Below are 24613 nucleotides of genomic sequence, written 5' to 3' on the forward strand. Positions count from 1 at the left end.
CACGCCTCAACCGCTGGATTACTAATCGCGATAATATATCTTTCTCTGTCGCAGGAAAAACCATGTGCCTATATCTTTAAACATAATCAACCTTAATTCCTCCTGCCTGCTCTGTTCTTGAATCAAGAGACTCCTCCCATCTTATTCCCTCCAGCATTTCCGCCGTTCTTACACTCCTCTTGAAGCAATCCAGCCATTTCCTCAGAACATTTTCCCGATTTCTGCATCATCTTTTGCTCCCATGGCTCCCATACTCTTGCTGTGTATTCCAAACATTACCCCACCAATGCGGACTAACATCTCCCATTCACCTTTTTAATTACATTTTAATGAAACCGGTCTCATTAAATCCAGGCTCGCATATTCTTTTACTGTATGTACTTCATGACAAGTCTGATGTCAGTGTAACACCCAAGTTATGACCTAAATTAGATTCTTAATGATGCTCCATCTATGGTATACTGTTAAAATAAATAAAATGTTGATCTGTTAATTTGTAATGCCCCAAAAATTCATTCCTCCACATTCCCTTGCATGTCACTCCAACACGAATTTCTAAAAACTCGTTAACTGGGCCTAATCTATACATGGACACGCCCCCCTCCAATATGTGGGTGCTCTTATTACTCTGTAAAGCAGTTTAGCCTCCAATGTTCGAAATTTGATGCTGGCAAGACGCCCTCATTACCTAAATAAGGGATATTTTGCTCCCTATTCTCAGGCAGATCCCTGAAAAAGCCCGACTCCTTGTGCCCCTCACACGACAGAGGACCTTGCGAGACGGCGTGGCCTCGAGCGTCACCTGCCCGTCTGCAGGGCTCCCTCCCTCCGCGCCGGACGGAGGAAGGAGTTGAAGAGGGGCGGGCTCACTGCAATGCCGGATGCCAGGTGTGCCCTCTTTGGACTGGCATGGGAATGCTTTCTTGTACCGCTTGCCTTCGCTCTGTCCACGCAAAATCCACCTTAACTGGCAGAAATTCAAATAATAAAAATAATAATAATGATTGGCAGTGTAAGACTGACTTTGTGTGCGAACGATCACACGGCATTCAAATGCTGGCATTAACTAATATCTGTGCCTGCAATGCCGTTATCCCGCCGTCACGCGCATTTGCTTCGACTCGTGGGATAGAGTGCGGATTAACAAATGCAAAGGTTTCGTCGACGGAGGACTTCGTCTGCATTGCGACCAATTCCAATCCCTTAGCCCGGTCTTTTCAATTCGCGCGACTCCTTTCCGTCCGGGCGAGAGGACTTGGCGAACAAGGGATTTAAACACATCCATCGGTCAGTGTTCGCGAACGAACTCGGCCAAATGATAACGGGGACAATTTCTCAACGAATCCAATGCGATCTCAACAAAACACTGCCGATGCACGAGGGTCAAGATGCACGTGTCACCTTTCGCAAGGTGACACGTGCATCTTGACCCTCGAGGGATATTGTTGTCGGACCGAGGCGAAAATGTGCACGGAGTGGGTGGGGACGGATAGGGAAGATCACGGAGTGCGGCGCAGGACGTCACTTATGGCCGGCAGCGAAATAAGCCCCCTCGTCTCTTTCGGTAATCGATCGCGCGCCGTTCGAATTCTCTTGAGGGATTCGACCTCAAGCGGCGCGGCGCTCCAGGCACACGTATTGATACGTACGAGCGGGAGGGTCCCCTTGAAGGGGACCTCACCCATTCCGACTGGTCGCGCCACTCTCACGCTTCAACTGAAAGGAGGTCTCTTTTACGATCATTAGTATGTTGATGGCCCCATCGTTCTCCGCCTAGGGGAGAGAATAGGAATGATTACACTTGAACGCTCTGATGAATCAGCGGGATACACTCTGGTGGAAGGAAGGGCACCAATGGGGAGATGGGTTCAGCGATGGCGGAACAATGGCTAACCAATTTTCAGACAATTGTGAAGATTCAACGACGGAAAAGTGACGCCAACTGTTGGAGAGACAATGAGAATCAATTAAGTCGGCCTTTCATTTATTCAGGAAGGGAAGAGAGAGAGTACGCTGGTGACGAATGTGTCTGCGCTATAATTGTAGAAACGACATTTTTTTATTAAGTCAATTTTCTAACGAATGAGGATGGATTTGAGTAACATCATACCACGGCGCCGGCAATTTAATTTCTGCTCAGCTAGTATGTCGCCTATTGTACGGTCATTATTTCATCCAACCCTTCTTTGGCTGCAACCCGTTACCAGCTCGTCGCCTCGCACTCTTCGCCGAAGAATTCCCGAGTTGGATACCCTCTTGCATTGCCACATATTCATAAGACCCTGTGAGCCATCGCTACTCTTTGTCGCAGTCGGTGATTTATTACCAATATTGCGGCATCAAAAATGTATTATTTCTTTATTTAATTTAGATACAAGATATATGTAAAATAATTCAAATAGTGCGAAATATTTCTCTAAGCATGATAGACTAGCGCCATTTTGGTTATTTAAAAGGACAAAGCTACGGTTAGAAGAAATAATGAAAACATACTGGGCGAATACTTCCGATGAAATAGGAAAAACATTTCACTTCCCCAGGCGCCGTCGCGCACAGTTATTCTGATCCCTTATCATTCGCGCTTCCGGTAACATCTTAAATCGGTCGGTTGACGACAATTGATCACGTTACTCCGACTCACATGATCTTCCACTTTTTCAATTATGATCTCCATGTCCATCGCACCAGCGCTGCATTGAATGATTGTCATCACAGCACACACAGAGCCCATTTCCGAAGGCAGCGGTGCGGAAATTCCTTTTGAACTAAACGAGATTTGCGAAAGTGTAGTTGTTTCCGGAATCCTGCAGCGTGAAGACCATTGCACGCCAGATAAAAGGCCTAGCTGATAAGCTGAAGCAGAATTGGCCAAATCAAAAGAGCAAGTTGCCTTGGACACGGAGAAAGAGGAGAAAACATGAGCAACGAATGAAGAATGCTGCTATGGCGTCTGACCCCAGTGGGGCGGCCAGTAAGTGATGGTGTTACGTTAATAACACTATTGAGGAAGGCAACGGGAAACCACCTCAATTATCATTTCGCAGATAAATATGATGGTCACTACAGAGATTTTGAGTCCTGGCAACTACGGGACTCGGCCCGATCGGCCGTGTGTCGAGCCCGGCGGAGGGGGAGGCAAGGCTTCCGCGGTCGTCATCCCACGAAACCATTGCAAAGGAAAGCCAGCAGCAGCAGGACAGACGACGCAGGAGAAGAAGACCAAATTAGTTAGAATAGGAACGTGGAATGTTAGGACAATGATGAGGACAGGGAAATTGGAGAATGTTAAGCGAGAGATAGAAAGGGGAAAAATAGATATTTCAGGTCTATGCGAGGTGAGATGGAAGGAAAGCGGGGATTACTGAAGTGATAACTATAGAATTATATACAGCGGCGGGGACGAGAGCCAACGAGGGGTTGCCATAGTATTAAATGAAAAGGTAGGAAGAAGCGTAGTCAGCATAGAACAGGTAACGGATAGATTTCTAGTAGAGATAAAAGCAGAACCGAGGAACTTTGTTATTATTCAGGTATACATGCCACCGAGCAACCGTACGGAGGAAGGGGTCGATAGGATATACGATCAATTAGATGACATAATCGCATGTGTTCTTGCAGGGAAACATTTGATAGTGATGGGGGATTGGAATGCGACGGTAAGCGAAGGAAGAGATGGTGATGAGGTTGGGGACTACCGTTTTGACAAGAGGAATGACCGCGGGGAGAAAGCAGTTGAGTTCTGCAGGAGACAGGGGTTAGTCATCACCAACACTTGGTTTAGACACCACAAAAGACGCAGGTATACATGGAAAATGCCAGGTGACTCAGAAAGGTATCAGCTAGATTATATCCTGGTTAGACACGGGTTTAGTACCAGTGTGAAAAATTCGCCCAGCTTCCCGGGAGCGGATGCGGACTCGGACCACAATTTAGTTGTTATGAAATGTAGCGTCCTTTTCAAAAAGATAAGGCAGGGTCGGCGGGTTAGAAAATGGAATGTAGAAGCATTAAATGGATTAAAAAGGAAGTAGTACCAACCGGCTGTAGAGGAAATCATGGAGGATGGTAAAGAGAAAGTATCAAGGAAGGGTTGTGTAAAGCCGCAAAAGGCACTATTGGAACCGCGAAAATGACTAGGCAATCATGGATCACGAATGAGATGATGATTACAAAGATGGATGAGAGGAGAAAATGAAAGAATGTTCACGCGGAGTTAGGCAAAATGAAGTACAGAGAGTTAAACAAAAAATTGAGGCGGGAAACAAATAAAGCAAAAGAACAATGGTGGAAGACGCAGTGTGAGGATATTGCTGGCACAGGAAAAATCCGAGAGAGATGGAAGGAATATATAGAAGAACTGTATGGTAAAGGACTTAGGCCAACAAAGTTAGGCATTGAAAAAGAATATGACGTAGATGATGACCGCTTAGGTCCAGGCATACTAGACGATGAGATAGAAAGGGCATTAAGGAAGATGAAACTAAATAAGGCTGTGGGGGTGGATAACATTCCCGTGGAACTTTTAAAATGCTTAGGAAAATGTGGGAGGAAGAGGCTATATGGGGTGATTCGTAGTATTTATGAGGAGGGAATCTGGTCGGAAGACTTTGTGAGATCAGTTTTAGTTCCTATCCCGAAAAAGGTAAAGGCTACATCATGTGATGACTACAGGACGAGAAGTTTGATAGCCCATGCAGCTAAAGTTGTCCTCAGGATCATAAACAAAAGGGTAGAGAGTAGGGCAAATAATTACTTACGGGAAGATGAGTTTGGGTTTAGAAAGGGAAGAGGCACGCGCGATGCCATTGCAGTAATGAGATTATTAATCGAGAGGAATATAGAATACAACCAGGAAGTATTTGCCTGTTTAATTAAATGAAGAATACAAAGTAACTTTCCACTGTCCTTTATTTGAGTACAACCAGTTTCAACGCTCAAGCGTCATCATCAGGTACAAATTAATCTATAAGCAGTCCATTTATATACCATTCATGAGGGAGAGGAGGGGTGGGTGAGAGAGGGGGGAGAAGGAGGCGAAAGAAAATGGAGTTGCGATCGGCGTTGATGGGGATGGGGTGTTAAGCGTCAGGACAGGTGCTTGGTAGGTTTACAGTGGGTTGGGGGGTTTTTTGGGTCTTTCTGTGAAGGTACTTCCAGCAATGGGGTATTCGAACAATAAATCGCTAACCAAATGACCCGTTTTTAAATTCTTCCTCATTTCGAGCTCTTCCCACTTGTCCATCCTCATTCCTTTTTCACTCTGGTGTAAGAGCTCCGGGTTGAAATCACTGCCATGATTTTCTTCCCATAGATGTTTGGCGAAGGGTGATTGCTTTAGGTCACAAGTTCTAAAACAGCGTTTATGTTCCTCCGCCCGTGTTTTTAATGACCTCCCCGTTTGACCTATATATATAGCACCACACTCCCCACAAGTTAGCTTATAAACGCCACTTTTATTTTGTGTACATATTTTGTCTTTAGTGTTATTCAAGAATGATTTTAAGTTATTATTATAATAAAAAGCTATTCGAAATTTCTCCCTAAGAAAAAGGTTGGCTAACTTCGGTGAGATTAATCCATAATATGGGAGTTTGCACCATTTGTAACCTATTTCCTCCGCATTAATTGGTTTGAACCAAAGATTGTATGCTTTGGAGGAACATTTTCTTTGTAGTAATTTGTCAATTAAATTTTCTTTGCAGCCATTTTTTATTGCTAAACCTTTAATCTTTTTGAGTTCTTTAACAAAATTACTTTTGGAAAGAGGAATGGCCAACAGTCTGTTTAGAAGGAAATGAAAAGTGGAAAGCTTATGCGATATGTGATGGCGGGAGTTGAAGGGGATGATGTGGTCCGTGGTGGTACTTTTCCGAAAAATTGCAAATTCGAAGTCCTGTCCCTTTCTCGTAACTGTGATATCTAAAAAATTTAATTGATTATTCCGTTCTTTCTCCCAAGTGAAATTGATACTTTCGCATTGGGAATTCAAGTTGTCCGTGTTGGGACCAACACGGTCAAAGTAGTAGGGACGTAAGGAGAAGAATTTCGCCAGGCAAAGAGGCTTTCACAAGGAGGAGGGAGTTGATGACGGGGACGTTGAGTAAGGATAATAAGAAAAGACTCGTAAAAACTTTGATATGGAGCGTAGCTATGTACGGCGCCGAAACGTGGTCATTGAAGCAGGATGATAGACGTAGATTGGAGGCTTCTGAAATATGGGTGTGGAGGAGAATGGAGAAGGTGAAATGGACCGAGGGGTTTGCTGGGAGAAATCCTATGGAGGCAGGAAAAGTGGATGAAAGGGGTATTGACCGGCAGTGGGATGTTGAAGACTGTAATAGAGGGGAGAATGTTAGGCAAACGAGGAAAGGGAAGGAACAGGATAGGGATGTTGGACGGGATGAAGCGAGGAAGAAAGTACTCAGAGATGAAGAGGGACCTGATGTAGAGTAAGATGCTAGATTTTGTGTTTTCTTAGGAGTCACAAAATATTTATTTATTAGCTTTGTCCTTCCAAAAAACGTACCTTAACCGGTAGATTACCTAATAATATATATATACATACATATATATATATATATAATTTTTTTTTAAGGTAATCTACCGGTTAAGGTAGGTTTTTGGATGGACACAACTACCAAACAAACATTTTATTATTCCTAACAAAGCACAAAATCCATCATCCTACTCTATATCAGGTCCCTCTTCATCTCTGAGTACTTTCTTCCTCCCTTCATCCCGTCCAACATCCCTATCCTGTTCCTTCCCTTTCCTCTTTTGCCCAGCATTCTACCCTCTAACATGGTCTTCAACATCCCACTGCCGGTCAACACCCCCTTCATCCACTTTTCCTGCCTCCATAGGATTTCTCCCAACAAACCCCTCTCTTCGCCCACCATACCAAGTACTTCCTCATTTGTTTTCTTCTCTGTCCATTTCACCTTCTCCATTCTTCTCCACACCCACATTTCAAAAGCCTCCAATCTACGTCTATCCTCCTGCTCCAATTACCACGTTTCCGCGACGCACATAGCTACGCTCCATACCAAAGTTTTTACGAGTCTTTTCTTAACATCCTTACTCAACGTCTTCGTCATCAACTCCCTCCTCCTTGTGAAAGCCTCTTTGCCTAGCGCAGTTCTTCTCCTTACGTCCTTTCTACTTTGACCGTGTTGGTCCAAAACACTACCGAGATACGTAAACTGTTCTACCTGCTCTAGTTTTTGCCCTCCTATTTTAATGTTAAGCTTAGCCTTTTTCTTTCTAGAAATTCGCATAACCTTTGTTTTATTAATATTGATTCTCATCCCATACCTGTCGCACTGAATTTGCAATTCACTCAGCAATGCTTGCAGCCCCTTGGCTGATTGACAAACTAAAGCTTGGTCATCAGCAAACCTAACTGATTTTACGAATTCCCCGCCCACTTTCATTCCTACCTCCAGTTCTTCCCATGCCACTTTGATCATTTCCTCTGCATAGAGGTTGAAGAGCAACGGTGATAATGGGCAACCCTGCCTTACACCCCTTCCTAACACTGCCCATCCTGACTCCCCGTTCCCAACTTGCAGCTGAGCAGTCTGAGACATGTACAGGTTGCGGATTAGCCTCCTTTCCCTCCAATCCATTCCTATTTTCTGCAATATACTCATTAGTTTTTCCCAATTCACTCTTTCAAACGCTTTTTCGAAATCTACGAAACAGGCAAATACCTCCTGGTTGTGTTCTATATTCCTCTCGATTAATAATCTCATTACTGCAATGGCATCACGCGTACCTCTCCCCTTCCTAAACCCAAACTGATCATCCCCTAAGTAATCATTTGCCCTACTCTCTATCCTAGGTGATGGTAGAGTTCACCCAGTACTAAGCCCTATACAGCGTGTGAAATTCACACATCAGGGTAGGGGGGTCAGTTACTTTCCCTCTGACGGTTATGGTTTCCCAGGAAGATCTGGTACCCGAAAATTTATATATATATATAGAAAAATATTTAATATATATATATATGTATATACATATATATATATATATTTATATATATATATATATATATATATATATATATATATATATATATAATGGGCTGACACAACATAACACAAATAGAAAAGAATAGACACATATAAAAGAACACTTACACGGTAAATTGTTCGAGCTTTCGGCCCTCTCAGGGGCCTTCTTCAAGAGAGACCGAAAGCTCGAACAATTTACCGTGTAAGTGTTCTTTTATATGTTTCAGCCCATTATTGTGCCGCTCGTATGAGTTTTTCCGTACAATCGTTATATATATATATATATATATATATATATATAATATATAAAAATATTTAATATATATATATGTATATACATACATATATATATATATATTTCTATATATATATATATATATATTTCTATATATATATATATATATATATATATATAATGGGCTGACACAACATAACACAAATAGAAAAGAATAGACACATATAAAAGAACACTTACACGGTAAATTGTTCGAGCTTTCGGCCCTCTCAGGGGCCTTCTTCAAGAGAGACCGAAAGCTCGAACAATTTACCGTGTAAGTGTTCTTTTATATGTGTCAGCCCATTATTGTGCCGCTCGTATGAGTTTTTCCGTACAATCGTTATATATATATATATATATATATATATATATATATATATATATTTTTTTTTTTTAAGTAATCTACCGGTTAAGGTAGGTTTTTGGACGGACACAACTACCAAACAAATATTTTATTACTCCTAACAAAACACAAAATCCATCATCCTACTCTATATCAGGTCCCTCTTCATCTCTGAGTACTTTCTTCCTCCCTTCATCCCGTTCAACATCCCTATCCTGTTCCTTCCCTTTCCTCTTTTGCCCAACATTCTACCCTCTATCACAGTCTTCAACATCCCACTGCCGGTCAATACCCCCTTCAACCACTTCTCCTGCCTCCATAGGATTTCTCCCAACAAACCCCTCTCTTCGCCCACCATACCAAGTACTTCCTCATTTGTTTTCTTCTCTGTCCATTTCACCTTCTCCATTCTTCTCCACACCCACATTTCAAAAGCCTCCAATCTACGTCTATCCTCCTGCTTCAATGACCACGTTTCCGCTCCGTACATAGCTACGCTCCATATCAAAGTTTTTACGAGTCTTTTCTTAACATCCTTACTCAAAGTCCCTGTCATCAACTCCCTCCTCCTTGTGAAAGCCTCTTTGCCTAGCGCAATTCTTCTCCTTACGTCCCTACTACTTTGACCATGTTGGTCCAAAACACTACCGAGATACGTAAACTGTTCTACCTGCTCTAGCTTTTGCCCTCCTATTTTAATGTTAAGCTTGGCCTTTTTCTTTCTAGAAAATCGCATAACCTTTGTTTTATTAATATTGATTTTCATCCCATACCTGTCGCACTGAATTTCCAATTCACTAAGCAATGCTTGCAGTCCCTTGGCTGACTGACAAACTAAAGCTTGGTCATCAGCAAACCTAACTGATTTTACGAATTCCCCGCCCACTTTCATTCCTACCTCGAGTTCTTCCCATGCCTCTTTGATCATTTCTTCTGCGTACAGGTTGAACAGCAACGGTGATAATGGGCAACCCTGCCTTACACCCCTTCCTAACACTGCCCATCCTGACTCCCCGTTTCTCACCCTCACCTGAGCAGTCTGAGACATGTACAGGTTGCGGATAAGCCTCCTTTCCCTCCAATCTATTCCTATTTTCTGCAATATACTCATTAGTTTTTCCCAATTTACTCTATCAAACGCTTTTTCGAAATCTACGAAACAGGCAAATACCTCCTGGTTGTGTTCTATATTCCTCTCGATTAATAATCTCACTACTGCAATGGCATCACGCGTACCTCTCCCCTTCCTAAACCCAAACTGATCATCCCCTAAGTAATCATTTGCCCTACTCTCTATCCTTTTGTTTATGATCCTGAGAACAACCTTAGCTGCGTGGGATATCAAACTAATTGTCCTATAGTCCTCACATGACGTGGCCTTTACCTTTTTCGGAATAGGAACTAAAACTGATCTAACAAAGTCTTCCGGCCAGATTCCCTCCTCATAAATACTACGGATCAGCCCATATAGCCTCTTCCTCCCACATTTTCCCAAGCATTTCAAAAGTTCCACGGGAATGTTATCTACCCCCACGGCCTTATTTAGTTTCATCTCCCTTAATGCCCTTTCTATCTCATTGTCTAGTATGCCTGGACCTAAGCTATCTTCCTCTACGTCATGTTCCTTTTCAATGTCTAACTTTGTTGGTCTAAGCTCTTTACTATACAGTTCTTCTACATATTCCTTCCATCTCTCTTGGATCTTTCCTGCGTCAACTATTACCTTACCGGCCTTATCTCTAACTGCTATCGTTGATCTCCCTTTCTTACTTCCCGATAAAGATTTAACTATGCTGTAAAGCGCACCGATTTCCCCCTTCCTCTGCAGACTTTCCATATCCTCGCACTGCGTCTTCCACCATGCTTCCTTTGCTTTATTTGTTGTCCGCCTCAATTTATTGTTCAATTCTTTGTACTTCATTTTGCCTAATTCTGTATTTATATTCTTCCATTTTCGCCGCTCATCCATTTTTGTAATCATCTCATCCGTGATCCATGGTTTACGAGTCCTTTTAGCGTTAACGGTTCCAATAGTGTCTTTTGCCGCTTTAGACAACCCTTTTTTGATACATTCCCATTTTTCTTCAATAGTACTTAGCTCTTTACCGTCCTCCATGATTTTCTCTACCGCCTGTTTGTATTCCTTTCTTTTCAACCCATTTAATGCTTCTACATTCCATTTTCTAACTCGCCGCCCCTGCCTTATCTTTTTAAAACGTACGCTACATTTCATAACAACTAAATTGTGGTCTGAGTCCGCATCCGCTCCCGGGAAGCTGTGGGAATTTATCACACTGTTCCTAAACCTGTGTCTAACCAGGATATAATCTAGCTGATATCTTCCCGAGTCACCTGGCATTTTCCATGTATACCTGCGTCTTTTGTGGTGTCTGAACCAAGTGTTGGTGATAACTAAGCCCTGTCTCCTGCAGAACTCAACTGCTTTCTCCCCGCGGTCATTCCTCGTGCCTAAACCGTAGTCCCCCACCTCATCACCATCTCTTCCTTCGCCTACCGTCGCATTCCAATCCCCCATCACTATCAAATGTTTCCCTGCAGGAACAAATGCAATCATGTCCTCTAACTGATCGTATATCCTATCGACCTCTTCTTCCTTATGGTTGCTCGGTGGCATGTATACCTGGATAATAACTAAGTTCGTCGGTTCTGCTTTTATCTCCACTAGTAGTATTCTATCCGTTACCTGCTCTATGTTGACTACGCTTCTTCCTACCTCTTCATTTAATACTATGGCAACCCCTCGTTGGCTCTCGTCCCCACCGCTGTATATTATTCTATACTTATCACTCCAGTAATCCCCGCTATCTTTCCATCTCACCTCGCATAGACCTAAAATATCTATATTTCCCTTTTCCATCTCTCGCTTAACATTCTCCAATTTCCCCGTCCTCATCATTGTCCTAACATTCCACGTTCCTATTCTAACTAATTTGGTCTTCTTCTCCTGCGTCTTCTGTCCTGCTGCTGCTGGTTTTCCCTTGCAAGGGTTTCGTGGGATGACGACCGCGGAAGCCTTGCCTCCCCCGCTGCCGGGCACGACACACGGCCGATTGGGCCGAGCCCCGTGGTTGCCAGGACTCAAAATATCTCTATTGTCCATCATATTTTTCTAGGGAATGATAATTGAGGTGGTTTCCCGTTGCCTTCCTCAATAGTGTTTTTAACGTGACACCATCACTTACTGGCCGCCCCACTGGGGTCAGACGCCATTGCAGCCGCCTCACTGAGGAACAGACGCTGCGTGGACTACCTTTCGTCTGGCTCCTAACCTTCGACCTATCTGGCATGGGTGACCCTACCAGGAGCAATTTTTATTACTCCCGCCAGTACAGCTCTAGGGGTCATCGGAACGCACAAGCCCTTCCACCACGTCAAGGTTGTAGTCCGGGGAGGGGATATATATATATATATATATATATATATATATATATATATATATATATATATATGATTTTGTCGAAGTAAAACGGAAGTGTTGAATAAAAAAAAAACTTGGACAGCAACAAACACTATAAAAACATTCACACGTTATTTCTTGATAATTTCGACGGAATCTAGCTCCATCTTCCTCGGAAGAAACAGGAGTACCCAGTTGAGTACTGCAGATTCTTCCGAGGATGACGGAGCTAAATTCCGTCGAAATTATTAATAAATAACGAGTGGGTGTTCTTTTTATGTGTTCTTATATTGTTTGTTGCCATCCAAGTTATATATATATATATAATATGAATAAATAAATAAATAAATAAATAAATAAATAAATAAATAAATAAATAAATAAATAAATATATATATATATATATATATATATATATATTAGTATGTGTGTGTGAGTTTGCGTGCGTAGCTTTTTCGCGGAATCCGTCGGTTAGAGCAGGAGAGTGATTGATGTAAGGGTTTCTCCGAGGCGCTCAATATGTATGACTTGGCGCTGTGGTACCTATGGCGTCCCTAATACAGGGTGGGACAGAGTGGACTCCCTAGTTTGAAAAAATTACTTAAGCGCGCGCCAATTAATTAGCGGAGTAGGGTCGTTACCTGGGGAAAATATTGCCATTTAATATTAGTAACCATGCATTGGTCTGGTGGGCGTCTAGGCTTTGTCGCAGAAAACGTTCTTTAAGAACAACGATAGTGTGGCAGTGACGCCGAGGGCGCTGTGGTCTAGCGATGAAGCGCATTTTCACCTCTCCGGCTCAGTAAATAAGCGCAGTTTTCGTTACTGGGCGACTGAAAACCCTCGCGAACCCAGAACCTCTTCACAGCCCCAAAGTGACAGTATGGTCCGCTGTGTCCTCCTCAAGCATTATTGGGCCTTACTTTTTTGAATCTCGAGGTTCAACTGCTACTGTGAACTGTGTGCGCTATCGTGAGATGCTGGAGAACTTTTTACTCCCCCAAATGGAAGAGTACTTATGGCGAGGAATATGACACAGAAGCCTTTTGGTTTGAACAGGACGGTGGTGCCATTTCTCATACCGCCCGTCGTTCACGCCAAATCCTGCAAGAAAAATTTCCCGGCCGCCTGATCTCCTTGTTCCGAGGGAATGTTCCGTGGCTCCCTCGCACCCCGTATCTCAAAGCTGAGCTTCACTAAGTTCGACCAAAGACCTTGGAAGCTCTTAAGAAGACAATTACATACCTCGTCGCTGGAATAATGAAAGATATGCTGAGAAGAGATTTGGAAAACTTTTTCGAACGACTCCACGTGTGCATCGCTCCCCAAGGCCATCTCCTGAATGAAATAATTTTCAAAACCTAATGAAAAATAATGAGATTGGATGTAGTTTTCATAAATAAAAAAGTCTTTTTTTGATTATCTCGATTGGTTTATACAACAATTCACCCGTCAAATGTACGGACTCCGCTTCGCCCTGTGTACGGACTCTGCAAAATGTATTGCGCATGATTATGCAGCGGGGGAGCGGTACGCGCGATTCCCTCATTGAACTTGTCGAAAGTATATATTTATGGTTTCCATTGAGATTGTGCGGTATTTCCTGGAAGACGTCAAACCTGATTTAAGCTTGGATTTGTAGATCATCGATTGAGAGACGGCAAATGCGAGTGTCAGATTTGCTCTGGAGTCGAGAAGAGAGACTCATGACGCGTCTCCCTTCGCCTCACCTCGGCACTGCAGCCGCAATTAATAAATCGGCTGTAAATTGCGAATGATCGTCGTCGCTCTTGAAATAAGAGATTCAAGATGAGAGGGAGGGGCGTGGCTGGCGACGGGAGAGGGAAGGTGCGATGGGAGGTGTTCGGTCGCTCCTCCCAAAAAGAGACTCGAGAGATGGCCCAAGGAAAGGAAACTCACAGGAGTGATTTGCAATTGGAACTGAATTCGCCCAAGTGTCCTTTTGCACCTAACTGATACCAAGCATGCACCTCTGTGGCATGGGATTAGATTCTCACGGGAGTAGGAAACGGAGACGGAAGGCATTCGTTTCCTGTAGAGCCCCAGCCAGCGAGCAGACAGCACTGGAAGTGGGGAGCCACTGGAAGCAGAAGGCGACGACGCACCGCGGCGTTCCCTCCTGGATGTGAACTGGCCCATGGCTGTGAAGGGCCAGCCACCGAGGAAGGCCCAGGCGCGTCTGCTCAGTCGGTCCCTTGGATCCGAGATTCTATTTCTTCTATCCCGCAAACCATTTCCGGTGCTTACTAATATCCTCTGCTCGCGAGCGATAATAAACTGTAACACGGTCTTCGGAGTCAATGCCCACCATTGGGCTATTGTGTTGAGTGAAGAGGCGGTGGCAGCTCAAGAACCTTAATTAATGAGGTCACGGATACTTGCGACGAGGAGGGAGTTGAGATGAAAAAGGCATCGAGTATAGCTGGAAAGAAAACACTATTGACAACTTCTGTGCAGAGTAGAGTAGCGCGTGGCTAAGAAACTCGCTCCCCGACGTGGTAAGGGGCGAAGGTTGATAAAACGGACATAATGACATTTGACTCTCTTAAGGGGCTAAGGAACCGACCAACAGCTGTTTGGGAGGAGAGCCTTAGAATACCATACGCCAATCCCCACGTCCAAGTCGCGAGAGTCGGGCAACGCCTTGTTTCGAACAGGCGGCTAACGGGGATGGCTCAGTTCGGTCGGAGAACTAGACCATCTAGCCACAAGGGGGCAGTCCCCCCAAGCGACCTGCCCTGCCTTTTGTATTAAAGGTGGCTAGAGCACGTAAATACTCAGTGGGGAGGTACAGGGGGTAAAACCCCGGGCTTCGGGGGGTTGCCAGCCCTCCGAGGTTCAAATAACCTCAGGTCCTAGAAATCAGAAGCGATTTGGGGATCCCGGTGGGGTCGAATCGGCAGGGCCTCGGACTGCCGATACTGAGGTAATAAGCCAGAGGAATGATGACAACGATGGCAATGACTCTTGTTCGCAGATCGTCCAGTTTATGTGCCCAGACTGCCTAACACCGCGCTCCTTCCAATCAAAAATTGGGTTGGGCGTTCATCGAAGGAGAATGCACCCGGACGAGGTAAATCTGAACATCGTCGTGGCACAACGAAGGAAACGCTGGAGTGAGGAGGAGTTAGAGATACTAGCCTTGGAAGAGGCCGAAGCTACGCGCAAAGGGCGAGTGCAGAACATCAACAAATACCTGCTAGACAGAATGCCACTCCAGGGGAGAACCCTAGAGGGCATTAAGGGGGCGAGGAAAAAGCCCGAGTACCGAGAACGTGTGGCTGGCATACTCGCAGAACTTAGCAATATAGATCCCAAGGATACATCTGGATCAGGGGTGGAGAAAACGACCCCCCCAGCTGATAGCGAGGCTAGACACTCCAGTCGCTTCCGAGTCTGTGACCACCAAAACCTCCAGCACGGAAATTACTGAGAAAAGTGTTTATCTCGGGGCAATCAAAACTCTTTGCCAAAAGGTACGGAGCTCGATCACATCTCACAAGGCGGATGAACTCATCGAAATCGCCGAATCCGTCCTGAGGGGAGAGTTAAAGAACTGTGAGGATATGAAGGGGGTGAGTAATGTCTTTCCCGACACAAAGCCCCTGCCTAAGAGAAAAGAAAAGGGTGTCGTCAATCCGAGAACGGCGCGATGGCGCAAAAGACGTAAAGAGTATGCAGTCACGCAAGAACTATTCAAAAAGAATATGGGCAGAGCAGCCAAGATCATCTTAGACGGCCAGCTCAAGGCAAAAATGCCTGACATAGAACCCATGACAGCCTATTGGGAACCCATATTATAAAACAAACCTCCCGCCGAAGCCCCTTCAGAGGAAATAAGGGGAACCAGAAAAGATCTGCGTTGGCTTGCCGACCCTGTCGAACCTGCGGAGGTCGAACGGACGAACATTTCGGCCAACCCCGCGCCAGGGATTGATGGTATAACGCCACGGCAGTGGCGTAGTGTCCCCGTGAATATACGGACGCTATATTACAACATCATACTGTCTCTGGGAGCCTTTCCTACGAGACTCCAAACCAGCCGAACAATATTAATCCCAAAGAAGGACGGGGCGTCCAGTCCTGAAGACTTCAGGCCAATAAGCATAACATCAGTGGTCGTACGCCAATTGAATAAGATCCTGGCTAGACGCCTGATATCAGCCAAACTAGTGGAGGAACGGTAGCGCTGTATGCAGGATGGGTGCGCGGAGAACACTACCATCTTGAGTGCCATATTTTATGATGCGAAATCCAATCTCCGCGAAATGCACGTTGCCTCCCTAGATATGGCGAAGGCCTACGACTCGGTAAGCCACGTAGCCATTAAGGTGACGTTACAAAGGCCGGGCCTACCCCGTACCTTCGTGGAGTTCATCACTCAATCGCTCAGAGACGGTACCACGGTTCTCGAAGTAAACGGGCAAAAATCTGTGCCGATAAGTATGACCAGGGGGGTTCGGCAGGGTGATCCCCTGTCTACACCCATTTTCTGCCTGGTTATCGATGAAATCATCCGATCGGTGCCAAGACAAATCGGCTACAGAATTTCGGGAACACACGTTACCTCACTGGCCTACGCCGATGATTTAATTGCCATTGCATCCACCGCAACCGGGATGCAAACATCCAACAGTGTTCTCGAGGCGGAGGCAATGAAGCGGGGGCAAAGTTTCAACGCGGCATAATGCGTTGCACTGTCAGTGATACCCGCCGGCAAACAAAAGACCTTTAAGGTTATTGCTGAACCACAGTTTAGGACGGCCGCAGGCGAGTACATTCGTCAGCTTCGGTCGTCCGATAACTGGAGATATTTGGGTCTGAACTTCTCCCCAACAGGGGTCTTGCGAGCCGGCGGGACACTTGTAGCAGAGCTGGGCCGTATCTCGGCAGCTCCTCTAAAACCACAACAACGCCTAAAAGTGGTAAGATGCTTCTTAGTCCCCCGATACTACCACTTATACACCTTGGCGGGAACAACCCTGAAGATCCTCAGGGCCCTCGACAAACAAATAAGGGGTGCGGCACGTAAGTGGTTGCACCTGCCCCATGACACCCCCATTGGCTATTTCCACGCCCAATGTAGGGAGGGAGGATTGGGTCTTCCTTCATTCGCAACGACAATCCCTTCACTCTTAATGCGAAGGCTCACCTCGCTCAACTCATCACATTACCAAGTGGCAAAAGCCATTTACGATCACCAATGGGTACAGTCAAGGCTTAGGTGGGCGGAACAAGCCTTGACCATCAAGGGCGAGACCCTGGCCACCAAAGAACGGGTGAGTCGGTACTGGGCCGATGCACTGCACCGGTCGAACGACGGATGCGAGTTGAGGGAGTCGGCGAAGGTAAGTGCTAGCACGGGGTTGATTGACGGGGGCAGCTTCGGCATCCCGGGACGAGACTACGTTCACTACCACCAGGTGCATATAAACACCCTCCCAACCCGAGTGCGAACATCAAGGGGACGGCGGATAGACGGAGCAGCCTCCATCAGCTGCAAAGCAAGGTGCACCGCATCAGAGACTGCCGCCCATGTGATCCAAAACTGCTTTCGGACGCATGGGGGGCGGATCCGTCGCCACGATGCGGTAGTCAAGACCATTAAGAACGGGTTGGCGCAAACAGGGTGGACCCTGTCGGAACAACCCCACTATCGACCAAAGGGGGTGCTGCAGAAACCGGACCTGGTCGCTAAGAAGAACAACAGCGTGAAAATTATTGCTGTAGAGACCGTCTCCGGCGCTACCTCCCTAACCGACGCCCATGCGCGCAAGGTAGGGAAGTATAACACCCCGGAGCTGAAGGAGCTGGTTGCTGCACAGAAGGAGGTGACAAGGGACGCGGTAGATGTGACGACGTGCACCATCTCCTGGAAGGGAGTGTGGTCAAATAAATCAGCCGAACAACTGCTGGACCTGGGACTGCCGAAAGGACTCCTGGCAGCTATCACAACCCGGGTACTACAAGGATCATTCCTAAACTGGGCAAGGGGAATATGATGACCAACACCCGTCATCCGCAACAAGAGTCGGCGAGGGAAGGAGTCGGTTAAAGAAGATGGAACTCTGGCAACGCAATGTTGGAAACTCGCTCCAACAACATCGTTAAATCGGCAGCGAGAAATGAAGCCGTGGCTCTATCCGGACGAGCGGATGCATCACCGAGGGAGACGAGTGGGGATGGATCGAGGAGAGGCGGTGGGGAGAAGAGGACGTCGATGGATGAGAGCACGTGGAGTCGAAAGTGGTTTATTCCAACGGATGTTGTCGTGTTCCGTTTCGCGGAGTCAATCGGGGCCTGGGAATTTGGCAGAGCATCGTTTCTCGGAGTACGACTGAAATTCGCAATCTCTTGACTGGGTCCATCCAATCTGGGTACCTGTGTATTGAGTGGGCAATTATCAAACATGTAAACATGAAACTTAAATAGACGACAGGTATTCCGGGGAATTAAATAATAAAAAATAACGGATAATTTCAATTCATACAGTGCACACGCAGTACAGGGATCGGTGATTGCGACGGAGATCTCGTCTCATGGCGGAAGCGGAAGTGACGCGTGTGGGCGATACGCCACCCTCGACACCTGATTCTCCCCGGCGGACGGTAGGACTGGATGTTGGCGGAGTCTAATTGTGTCAGGACTCACTTCCGTCCTCACTTCCGTACGCATACAACACCCGTCGTGGAATCCCTATCTTCTTTCCCTTTCCCTCCTCCGCGTAGCTGGGATTTCCTCACCCGTGTCCATCTCCCATCGTCCCTCCCTCTCTCTCTCCCTCCCTCTCGAGGCGTTGGGCGCTAGAAGGGACTCCGTGGTCTTAGAAAATAAACACGATCATCAATATGAGTGTACTCGCAGGTTTTGCATTCATAATACTGCTCATGACTGCGACCGAGGTCACTCCGCACATCCATCCCACATGAGATCGAGTGGTGCAGCCGCGCTACACCGCTCAAACTGTCCCAAAGAGATGCCATCAACTTTGCTCCACGCAGTTTCCATTCAATATCCCATTTCTTTCACGGAGAAAAAAGGCTTCCTTTTAAGTTTCAACCTTCAGAAAAAAGGCAGTGCCATGGGCACCCGCATGGTCCCCTACGAGCTTAGCCTCTTTTTAACGAATACCAAGAACAGCGGGAGATGCCGCAACAGACGAGACAAAATCTGACACCTAACATTACAATGAACTGTTCTACGATACCGCTTGTATTCTATCTCCCTCCATGCATACATCCAACATCATCCCGATCCTGTTCCACTGAGCGCACCGAATGAACTTCCTCGACCACTCCCAGAACACGCGAGCGACATACTAATGCACGCTGCTCAAGAGAACAACAGCTCCGGAGTATCAAAGTTGATAAAGCTCCAAGTCCAGAAGAAACACCGTCTAGAATATTGAAGTAATTAGCTGAAGACATTGGCTAGAATTTATTGAGTATCTTCCTTAGGTCGACGGAAGAAGGCCCAGTACCTCGCGACTGAAAGCTACGTGGAGACACGAGGCTCAAATAAGGCCTCGTCTCTCGCGCCTGAAGTTCATTGTTTTTTAATCCACTTGAATGCGTTGTGTCCGCGGGAACATACCGAATAATCGTTTTAAACAACTTTGTTGAGATCTCGTTTTGGCGATTAGTTAAGGCCGTTTAGGTGAAGGGGGCTCGTGGAGTGTGGTGAAAAATTGGATCCACGGAAATGAGCCGTATTTGGAGGAGCAGCGTTATTCTGTGGAATTCAGCAATTTCTCCTTGAAAACACTTTTGAGTTCATTACCAAGGAAAAAATGCTATGATACGTACCGCGTGCTATGAGTGGTTTGCCCGTTTCAAAAAGGGGCGGCAATAAGTGGAAGATGACTGGCGTTCCGGAAGAGCATAAACGTCGAATGATGATCCCCATATCGATAAAGTGAACAATCTCGTGTGCGCAAATCGACGTTTGACTGCAAGGGAAAGTGCAGAAGAGTGTTGCATCTCCTTTGGCTCGTGTTTTGAAATCCTGACGGAAAAATTGAAGATGCATCGAGTCACTGCCTCGCCTGAAGACATCAGACCAGAAACAACATCGAGGTCGGTCCTGTCGGGAACTGTTCGATTGATCTGCTGATCTTCTTGTCCAGGACCACAACAGGCGATGAGTCATGGACTTATGAATACGATATCGAAACGAAAGTGCAGTCTTCCCAATGGATTGATGAGACATCCCCCAGCGCCGAAATAGCTCGACAAGTCCGCTTAAATGTCAAGGTGATGTCGACTGATTCATTGATGCAGAGGGGGAGTTGTGCATTACGAATGCCTGCCTAAAGGCCAGACAGTAAACATTGAGTAGGTTACCTGTGGGTCATTAGACGCCCAAAAGAGAGAGAATCAGGTGAAAACGACCCGGAGCGGCGAGTGGTTTTTTCACCACGACGGCTCTTTCGTCTCTAAGAACTCTCGTTGAGTGTGTAGCCAAAAACAAGACCGCGTTGCCTCCCCACCCACCTTACTCACCAGACCCGGCCCCTCGTGACGTTTTCCTGTTCCCCAAACTAAAAACCCCGCTCAAAGGAAAAAGATTTGCCACCATTTCAGAGAGAGAGAGAGAAAATTCCTATGGAGGAGTTTATGAGCATTCCGGAAGAAACGTTCCGGGACTATTTCAAAAAGCGGTAACACCATTGGGATAAGTGTACATATACTTTGGAGAGGAGACTACTTTGAAGAGGACCCCAACCAATTATTTTGATAGTGAAGCATTTTTTGTAATAATTAAAGTTTAGGAAGGATTTGAACGGATCTCGTAGATGTAAATTAGGACGCACCTCAGGGAAGTTCAATAGTTGATGGTGAAATGTAATATTGGCTGGGGAAGTGCAATAGTTTATGGGGAAATGCAATAGTTTATGGGGATATGCAATAGTTGATGGGGAAATGCAATAGTGGATGGGGAAATGCAATAGTTGATAGGGAAATGCAATAGTTGATAGGGAAATGCAATGAGAAGGATCAATGGAGGTTTTATTTCGGTCTAGTAAGGCCACTTATGCAATGCGCCGCAATTATTTGCGACCTTCGGGAGAAAAGAATTGGTTAACTATCAGAAACAATCCGCAGGATTCGTAAAAAAATTGTTAAGATAAGAAGACGGGTGTGACAGGTGTTTTATATGAATTAGACGGGGAGCCACTTGAAATGCAAAGAGAACAAGCGAGACTGACTCTTTCTGAAAGGCTCAGGACAATAGGATTTCACTAGAATGCAAAGGGCCCCTAATGCCCACACACTATTTGGGTGTGTTAGACCACAAATATAAGATAAGAGAGATAGACTCCAGTACAGATATTACTCCAGAACTCCACAACGTATAATCTTGCTTTCCTCGGACAATCAGGAAACATATGTATAAGTAAAAAATCTTTCAATTTTATTACAAACGGGTAAAGTTTAAACGCTGCGAAGACATCTAGTTCGCACCTAGAAGCACGTGCGTTTCCATATTGGAAACTTATTGTATGCCTTTGCATGTGTGCAAGTTAACACACGCTTTGCATTCATGTGTAAATCTACGTAGGCGAGCATTGGCACGTGTTTTTGTTGGTATTTGCGTTAAGTTGCGCACTAATTTGACGAGTGGTGTCCCAGCAACACCCGCCACACACCCTTTCGGCGGCCATCGAGGTATGGTGCGAATGTAGATGCATCCCTATCTTGCCTCTTCTCCAGCGTCCTACCCTCACTGCCTTCAGTGTTCAGTATCGCCGATCGAAAAGCTCCATCACCCTTCCTGTCCTCCCTGGATTTCCCCAAACAGCGCTGTCTCCTCCGCCAACAACGCCTCGGGCTCTTCGTTTGATTTCCTTATTCTTTGGTTTAACCTTCGCCATCCTTCTCAGAATCCACATCTCAAAATCCACCAATTAACGCCTATCACCTTTGCTTCCACGACCTTGTTTCCCAGTCATCAGAAAACACGCCCCTATTCAAAGTTTTCACCAGTCATTTCTTAACCTCCTTACTCAAGGTCCCCGTCATGAATTCTTTCCTGCGAAAATTTCTACGTCTTACATACACCATAATCTCAGCATCACCCCAATCATTAATCCATCCTCCGCGACCATCTAGTCCAATATCTCTCCAAGATGCGAAAACATTCGGAACTGGTCTAAGTTCTTGCCCTTATATCTTGGCGATAGACTTAGCCACCTCGAAAACCTCGCAATCTTTGCCTTTCTTACGTCGATTCTCATCCCATTCACGTCACTCTGATTTTCTAATGCGCTCAGCAATGCCTGGAACCTGACTGACTAACTATCAGCGAAGCCTGACCATCCGAAAGCCTATCTGGTGTCTTGAATTCCGAACCGTCTTTCATATCTCCAGGTTTTCCCAAGCCATTTTTACTATTTCGTCCAAGTGCAAGTTAGAACACGAGCGCAGAAGTTCCCTTGCGAGAGTCCCTTCCCTCTCTTGCCCCTCCTCCTAACCCTGCAAATGGAAGATCCTCGCCCAACACTCGCGTCTAGCAGCCTGAAATATCTACACGTAGTGGATAAGTCGCTTATTCTTTCCATCTACGCACTCCTCTTTTTCCAACGGATTCATTAATGCTACCAAATTTACTCAATTGACTATCTTCTGGATACAAACAAATGCACATTGATTACACTCTATGTTCCTCTCCATCCCTGCTATGTCGTTACATATCCCTCTTCCTGAACCCAAAAAAATCGTCCCCCAGATAATCACTTGCCCAACTTACCAATCCTCCTATTGATGATCCCGAGTATCATTCATCGCAGGGGTCAGGAGGTAGAATAGACTCCACAGCCTAAATCTCGCACCAAAATAAAGACGACTATCTATCCTTCAGGTTTACAACATCAAAATTACTGTTTCTTAGTCGTCATATGTATCCTCGTAGTCCTTGATCATTTCCCGTATTTTGGGATGGGAACTTACGCGAAATCTTCCGGTCAAATTCATGCATCGTAAATACTACGGATCAGATCATCAAAACTCTGCCTCCCATGCTTTCCTAAATCCTTAACTAATTCCGCGAGAACGTTACGAACCCAGTCTGTCGCATCTCCTCGGCCGTTTTCGGTTTTATTACCTTGGCCTTTCTATTATGCAACCGAAGATGCCTGGACCTAGGCTTTTCAAATCTACGTAATTTTCTCTTTATACATCTAAGCTTGCTGGTATTTAACATATAGATCCTTTGGTATTATGTGCATCTCTGTCGTATCTTTCCTGGCTGATGTAATAGTTATTCTCATCTATCATTGAGTTTCCACGGCTTTTCCCACCTTACTCCCCGATAGCGTTTTAACCTTCTTCTATAGCATACCAATGTCATCCTTCCTCTGTAATCTTTCCATGTCCTCAGACTGCATCTCCCACCACGATTATTTTGCTTTATTTTTTAGCCATCCTTAATTATTATTTAACTATTTGTACTTACTTACGCTAAATTCTGTGCTTACATTATTCCATTTCCTTCTCTCATCTATCTTTCTGATCGTCTCATCTACAATGCGTCACGGTGCTCTTGTCCTTTCCCCATTAACAGTTCCAATGGAATGGTTCCGGATTTTGCCTTTCCATTCTCTATATGCTTCCGGACGAGACGTGCAGAACAGGTGCAATCAGGTTGTGATATAATCAGTGAATGGAGAGGAATGGAGAGAGGGGCTGGTGCAACTGACCAACATTAGAATCGAAACACTGACTGCGACAGCATAGACTTCGCATGGGAATCGCGCGTGCTGTTATTGCAAGTGGCTGAGTGACGTTGTACTCTGCGGGGAGGGGCGCTACTCACCGCCGCCATTCTTGTAGCAGAGGTACGGGAAGCGCCAGATGTTTCCCAGGCCCACGGAGACGCTGATGCAGGAGAAGAGGAAGTCAAGCTTGTTGCCCCAGCCGCCCCTCTCCTCGTCCAGCGTGGCCGCCTCCCCGACGACCACCTCCGCCTCCTGGCCCCCGGGCAGACTGCAGCTGGAGGCGACGGGCCTCAGGGAGGCGCCGGGCGACAGGTAGCTCTGCTGCTGAAGCTGCTGCACCCGGCGCGGCACGGCCACGGAGGGCCGGATGCCCGTGGGCGGCAGTGGCGGCGGCGGGGGGCCCTCGGGGGCCACGGGGGGCGACGATGACTCCTCCCCCCCCCCGCTCGTCCGCCTCCACCACCACTACGGCCGGCTTAGCCGAGAACTCGATGAACGTCTGCTCCGGGTCCACCGGCTCCTTCTCCTGACCCCAGTAGTACATCTTTTCGGACATTGCCGGTCTTCGTCTGGCCTGGTGCCTATCCTGACCGACTGGAACGCACGCGTGTTAACGGGGGCCTGCAATTCGCAGGGGGCGCGCTCTCCGGGCGAGGAGTGCTCTCGTCTCGAGCGGACGCGTCTCCAAAGCGCCGATGTCCTGGGCAGGATCCTGAGTGAAAGAGAGAGAGACGAGCAGGGTTAGGACAGTTTCTTCTTCTCCTCCTCAGACAAGAGGTGCGGCCGGTACGAATCCCGGACGGACACCACCAACCCCCACCCC

At 46.1% G+C, this 24613-nt stretch overlaps 1 protein-coding gene across 1 annotated transcript in view; it reads right to left on the bottom strand.

Annotated features, from left to right (window-relative positions):
- The window catches only part of LOC139692778 (sodium- and chloride-dependent GABA transporter 1-like), an 82578-nt gene extending 58232 nt beyond the window's left edge, over nucleotides 1-24346 (bottom strand). Inside the window, exons 1-2 of the mRNA XM_071591058.1 lie at nucleotides 24305-24346; nucleotides 23889-24255 (exon numbers count right to left, since the gene is read on the bottom strand). Coding sequence (XP_071447159.1) covers nucleotides 23889-24255; nucleotides 24305-24346 — 409 coding nt within the window. The remainder of the gene's footprint in view (nucleotides 1-23888; nucleotides 24256-24304) is intronic.
- Between the last annotated feature and the right edge of the window lie 267 nt (nucleotides 24347-24613).

Source organism: Hetaerina americana, unplaced genomic scaffold (assembly GCF_022747635.1).
Source record: "Hetaerina americana unplaced genomic scaffold, ioHetAmer1.1.p SCAF_41, whole genome shotgun sequence".
In the NCBI taxonomy this organism is placed as follows: domain Eukaryota; kingdom Metazoa; phylum Arthropoda; class Insecta; order Odonata; family Calopterygidae; genus Hetaerina; species Hetaerina americana.